Raw genomic sequence first — 6,179 nt, 5'->3', positions numbered from 1 at the left:
GGGCAGCTTCATCTTGTAGCTGGTCGAGGGACTAACTTACTTCCACTAGCTAACATGACTATAGCCAGTAGCCAGGTATGGCTAGCTAGCCAGCCTGCTAGCTTGCTACCAGTCAGCAGTAACGTTAGCCGGCTAATGCTAGCTATCCAGGTGGTGCAAGCAACTATGTTCAGTTGTTGAGGAGTTCATCCTATTGGCATGCCAACTTCATGATAAGTTAAGCATCTTAGCTAACATTCCAAGTTGTATCTTCCTGGCTGTCACAAAATTGCTTAATCCTTTCTCTGTCCTGCCTGAAACGTCTTCTACGGCATCTTGGCGACCACACAATTTAATGTGCATACCGACAACTACATGGGATGGAAACAGGATCCACCCCCAAAATTAAAAAATATTTAACTTTTCTGTTAAAAATAAATTAATGAAACAGATTTGATCCCTACACAGGCTCAATGGGAACCTGGGAGGGCAGGTCTTCCCGCTCCAGTACCTCTTGCAAGTCTTCAGATGTAAAATCCTTGAGTCCCAAAAACTTTTCTGCCACAGCCACAATAATGTCCAGGTTTTTTGTTGTTGTTATTTATGACTTGTGCTCTACAATTTGTAACTGTGGCAATGAAGGCAAAAAAACAAACAAACAAAAAAAAAATCACCTTTTTAAAAGACACACAGCATTTATTCTGTCTGACAGCAAACATTTACTTCAGGCTGTGGTGTTTCCACTACCATATCTTCACTAGCATCACTTGTTTCCTCAATTATTTTAATCGCCTCCGCATAAGCGATTCGATTTGACCGCTTTAACACTTGCCATCTCAATTTCCTTCACCCTTACATGGCACTCCAGGAACATGATCCCTACCACAACTGCAATACCGTTCTCCTTCTGCACACCGTTCTTCACTATACTCTGTTAGTCTGCACACACTTGAAACATGGTCAAATCCTTTACAATTCTTAAACGGCAGTGGTTTTTGGACGAAAGTTCTTACGGCGTATCTTACGTAACCAAACTGAAACTGAACATGTTTTCAACTGTCTCTATCTCCTCCTGACAATGATCACACCCCCCAGTCTAATGTTTCCCTACGAATTTCACTGTACTATTTAGCCTTGTGTGTCCCAGTCTCAGCCTTGTGACTACACTTTCCTCCCTTCGACCTGAGGACCTCCCTGCCACCAACTTTTCCTGGATCTTATACAGGTGACTTCCCTTTCTCTCCCTGATTCCACAACTCTTGCCATTTGTTTTTAACCACTGTTCTTATTAACCTTTTGGATTCTGCTTTACTGATTGACAATTCCATCTCAACACTAGGATGTTTAAGAGCCTGCTTGGTGATAACATCCACCTCCTCATTCCCCTCTACTCCCACTTGAGCTGGTACCCAGAGGAACATCACAAATACCACAATCTGTTTCACCCTATACAAACACTGCAAAACCTCATACAACACATCCTGTCTGCTCTGAGACACAAATTAATTTAAGCTCATCAATGCTGCACAGGAGTCAGAGCAGATGACTACCATGTCTGGCCTCACCTCCTCCACCCAGTCTGCAGCCAATAGTATGGCCAACAACTCCATTGTGTAAACAGATAAATGATCCCTGGCTCTTTTTGTCACTGCCACCTTAAACTCAGGAACACCAAAAGCTGCACCTGTCCTTCCTGTTTTAGGGTCCTTAGATCCATCTGGATGGATCTAAAAAGCATAGTATTGTGTTCTTAAATGTTCACTTACAACTGAATCTACTCCTTCCTCAACTCTTACCCTCTCAAGCAACCCTAGATCTATCACTGTCTGAGGGAGAAACCAAAGTGGAATAGCAGGCAGAAGCAGGAAGAAGGGCTAAACTCCCTCCCAAACAACCCCAAGCTCTCTCGCCATGCCATTGCCTATCCACCCAAAGCTTGTATTCAGATTTTATTAGTCCCCAGCACTCTGCTGCCGACACTGCAGCTCAATCAACCCAGACTAAGCAAACACCTGCTATGCACTGTGAATATTATATTAGGCGGCGTGTACTTCCAGGTATGAATGAAATGAAAAATGGGATAAATGTTGTTATTTGTTTTTTGTTACTCGATGCCGAAATTGGACACCATAAACTAAAAAAATAAGCTGATATCCGATTTCCGTTTTCAACTAGAATGATTAATTTCCTTGTTTGGCCTTGACAAGCACAAGCCTTGACAAGATAAAAAAGAAATAGGAATTATCCATTAGCACATGGATCTTACAGATGTAGTATCTTCATTTGATCACTATTTTGTTGCTGCAAACTTGTAGTGTATTTTAGCTTTAAAAAAGGTTCTAAAGTTTTAATTTCCACTTTCAAATTTTCAGAATTGATTTGCCCCAACGAAAAATGTATCAACACCTACGAAAATATCCATTAATTCTATTGCACATAATAATTCACATTTCTTGTTACTGCAGGACAATTTTCTTGCTGTAGCAAATTGGCTCATATTAAGATCCTACATTGTAAGTCACAACATGTAGTGTAGGAGACAGTAGTCAAATAGAAACAGACAGTTACACAGTTGCATCTTATCGTCAAATCCTGGGAGAAACACCAGCCCTACATATAAGTCACTTTCACTTAGTCTTTCACCTCAAAACCAAATTACTGTATTTTCTAATTAAATTGTGGATGTTCTCTTGCACAGATTAGATGTACCACTGTTAAATGCATGAACAGGCTGGTAACCCTGGCTGAGGCTAAATCTGCTCTGTGAGTGACTGTACCTTTGGAGGAGTGATCGTAACCAATCTTCTTAACGGTGTTCCTGACCACCTCCACGAGGTCCACTACACCCTTGGAGGTGACCTCTCCACACAGCATGATCATACCAGTCTTCGTAACAGTTTCTAGTGCAGAAAGAGTTCAGTAATGTTGAGGTGAAAGGTCATTCAGATATGAAATCATGAAAAAAACTATTGATAAAGTCTTGTTTGTCTATTAACATATAAGAGCTTTAGAGAATGTAAGGGGTCCTGTGTGGCTCAGTCGGTAGAGCATGGCGCTTGCAACGCCAAGCGTCGTGGGTTCGTTTCCCGCTAGGGCCACCCATATGTAAAAGTAGTGGCCCCAGCCGACTTGTAAGTCGCTTTGGACAAAAGCGTCTGCTAAATGGGATATATTATTATATTATATTATGTAAAACTGGACAAACTTACCACAAGCCACTTTGGAGTCAGGGTCCAGAGTTAGGTATGCATCAAGGACAGCATCACTTATTTGGTCACACATTTTGTCTGGGGAAAAATTATATGGTTTAATAAATATTGATATCCTATGTGCTAAAAAATAAATATATTCTGTGTGACAGTAATTAATGTAAAGTCATTTGCATTCATACAGAGCTACTTGAGAACTCGCCAGTTTGTAGTCCTAAAAAACAGAAATTAGTTACCTCTGGTTCGTTCAGCCATTCCTATGGGGACAATTAATGGGGCAAGAATGGGGTTATGGGATAAATGCCGAAAATTAGGTCTGAGGTTCACACAGGCTTATGAGATCTACATTTTGTTCTATGAGATCATATCAGTCAGTTAACATGACCTTAATAAACTATGAAGCCTTTATGTGCTTGTTTTGATTGAATAAATGCTTCAAAATGCACAAAAAAGGGACATTAGCTGATGAAGATTAGCTCATGGAACAAAACGTATAAGATCTCCTAAGCCTGTGCTTACCACAGACCTTATTTTGGGCATCTATCCCAAAATCCCATTAATTTCTCCATAGGCTTTGAGCAACAAGACGTGACGGAGTTAGTGCCTACAAAAATACATCATTACTACAGCAGGGCCGGCTACAGGCATAAGCGACATAAGCAGTCGCTTAGGGCCCTAGGCCATTAGGGGGGCCCTCTGACCAAAAAACAAACCACATACATATATACAATGCTCAAAAAAATAAAGGGAACACTAAAATAACACATCCTAGATCTGAATGAATGAAATATTCTTATTATATACTTTTTTCTTTACATAGTTGAATGTGCTGACAACAAAATCACACAAAAATGATCAATGGAAATCAAATTTATCAACCCATGGAGGTCTGGATTTGGAGTCACACTCAAAATTAAAGTGGAAAACCACACTACAGGCTGAACCAACTTTGATGTAATGTCCTTAAAACAAGTCAAAATGAGACTCAGTAGTGTGTGTGGCCTCCACGTGCTTGTATGACCTCCCTACAACGCCTGGGTATGCTCCTGATGAGGTGGCGGATGGTCTCCTGAGGGATCTACTCCCAGACCAAGACTAAAGCATCCGCCAACTCCTGGACAGTCTGTTGGTGGATGGAGCGAGACATGATGTCCCAGATGTGCTCAATTGGATTCAGGTCTGGGGAACGGGCGGGCCAGTCCATAGCATCAATGCCTTCCTCTTGTAGGAACTGCTGACACACTCCAGCCACATGAGGTCTAGCATTGTGTTACATTAGGAGGAACCCAGGGCCAACCACACCAGCATACGGTCTCACAAGGGGTCTGAGGATCTCATCTCGGTACCTAATGGCAGTCAGGCTACCTCTGGCGAGCACATGGAGGGCTGTGCGGCCCCCCAAAGAAATGCCACCCCACACTATGACTGACCCACCGCCAAACCGGTCATGCTGGAGGATGTTGCAGGCAGCAAAACGTTCTCCACGGCGTCTCCAGACTGTCACATCTGTCACATGTGCTCAGTGTGAACCTGCTTTCATCTGTGAAGAGCCAGTGGCGAATTTGCCAATCTTGGTGTTCTCTGGCAAATGCCAAACGTCCTGCACGGTGTTGGGCTGTAAGCACAACCCCCACCTGTGGACGTCGGGCCCTCATACCACCCTCATGGAGTCTGTTTCTGACTGTTTGAGCAGACACATGCACATTTGTGGCCTGCTGGAGGTCATTTTGCAGGGCTCTGGCAGTGCTCCTCCTGCTCCTCCTTGCACAAAGGCGGAGGTAGCGGTCCTGCTGCTGGGTTGTTGTCAAAAGTGACCAAAACATCAGCCAGGAAGCATAGGAACTGAGAAGTGGTCTGTGGTCCCCACCTGCAGAACCACTCCTTTATTGGGGGTGTCTTGCTAAATGCCAATAATTTCCACCTGTCGTCTATTCCATTTGCACAACAGCATGTGAAATTTATTGTCAATCAGTGTTGCTTCCAAAGTGGACAGTTTGATTTCACAGAAGTGTGATTGACTTGGAGTTACATTGTGTTGTTTAAGTGTTCCCTTTATTTTTTTGTTCAGTGTATAGATATATTTTTTAGGAAATCAGTCAGGGTCTCAACTTACTGTTGAGAGTTAGAATAGTAGAATACACAAGGTGCAAGTTCAAAATGTAGTTGTGCATCAGCTATTTTTCTCTTGTTATTTAGTCACTGACAGTCACTCAATTTGCATTGTCAGTGAAGCAATTTTTTTTATTATTGGGAAATTTGTCTAGCCAGCTATCTAAACTTGTAGTAACCATGGCCAAATACCAACCAGGCACGCAGTACAGGTGCCCAGGGGCGATGACCTCCATGGGGCCCCCCATTGATTTTGTTAGTCACTCTCACTCTGGCATAAGTCATGGCAAAATGTGTAGAATTGCAGGAAATTAGCTTTAAAACTATTGTGAATCCACCCAAAACTGAAGGCTCCATGCTATCTGGGAACCTTAGGACATCCGTACCCCCATTGAAGTTGACATTTAAAATGGTTAAGGTTGGGTAAGGGTAGGGTTAAGGACATCCCAAGGTTCCCGGATAGTATGGTCCCAGCTGAAGTGGGTTGACAGACATTTTTCCAAAGCCCTGCAGATGATGTAACATCGTACACTCATCTGAAAGTCTTTACTACTGCAGATGCGCATGTAGAGGTGAAAGTTTACGCGAGAAACACTCGCTTCACGACACTTCGATACAGCTACGACCGGAAGTGACTTTTTCGTAGCAGGTTAGGGATATTAGGTTAAGGGTTAGCAATAATCCTCCATATATCGGGGTGGCGTGAAAATAATGTGTCCCAGTTTAAACAGTAAGCACGATCCGATAATAAAAACAGACACTAATATCCTTGCTTAACAGTATGCAATGCTGGTATTAGCCCTCAAACTGACATCCATAACAGAGAAAGAGCACATGTCATGCACGAGTAAAGCTACGTGTGATAGTTCAGTCGGCTAAATG

At 42.7% G+C, this 6,179-nt stretch overlaps 1 protein-coding gene across 3 annotated transcripts in view; it reads right to left on the bottom strand.

Moving 5' to 3' along the window:
• mat2al (methionine adenosyltransferase II, alpha-like) overlaps positions 1 to 6,179 on the bottom strand; it is a 46,136-nt gene that overhangs the window by 39,635 nt on the left and 322 nt on the right. For all 3 annotated transcript variants that reach the window (XM_064977601.1, XM_064977602.1, XM_064977600.1), the window contains 2 exons: positions 3,189 to 3,266; positions 2,757 to 2,879 (listed from right to left, as the gene is read on the bottom strand). In XM_064977601.1, coding sequence (XP_064833673.1) covers positions 2,757 to 2,879; positions 3,189 to 3,266 — 201 coding nt within the window. The remainder of the gene's footprint in view (positions 1 to 2,756; positions 2,880 to 3,188; positions 3,267 to 6,179) is intronic.

Source organism: Oncorhynchus masou, chromosome 11, assembly GCF_036934945.1.
Source record: "Oncorhynchus masou masou isolate Uvic2021 chromosome 11, UVic_Omas_1.1, whole genome shotgun sequence".
NCBI lineage: Eukaryota > Metazoa > Chordata > Actinopteri > Salmoniformes > Salmonidae > Oncorhynchus > Oncorhynchus masou.
Note: the sequence above shows the minus strand (reverse complement) of the source record. Positions and strands in the feature narration are given on the sequence as shown.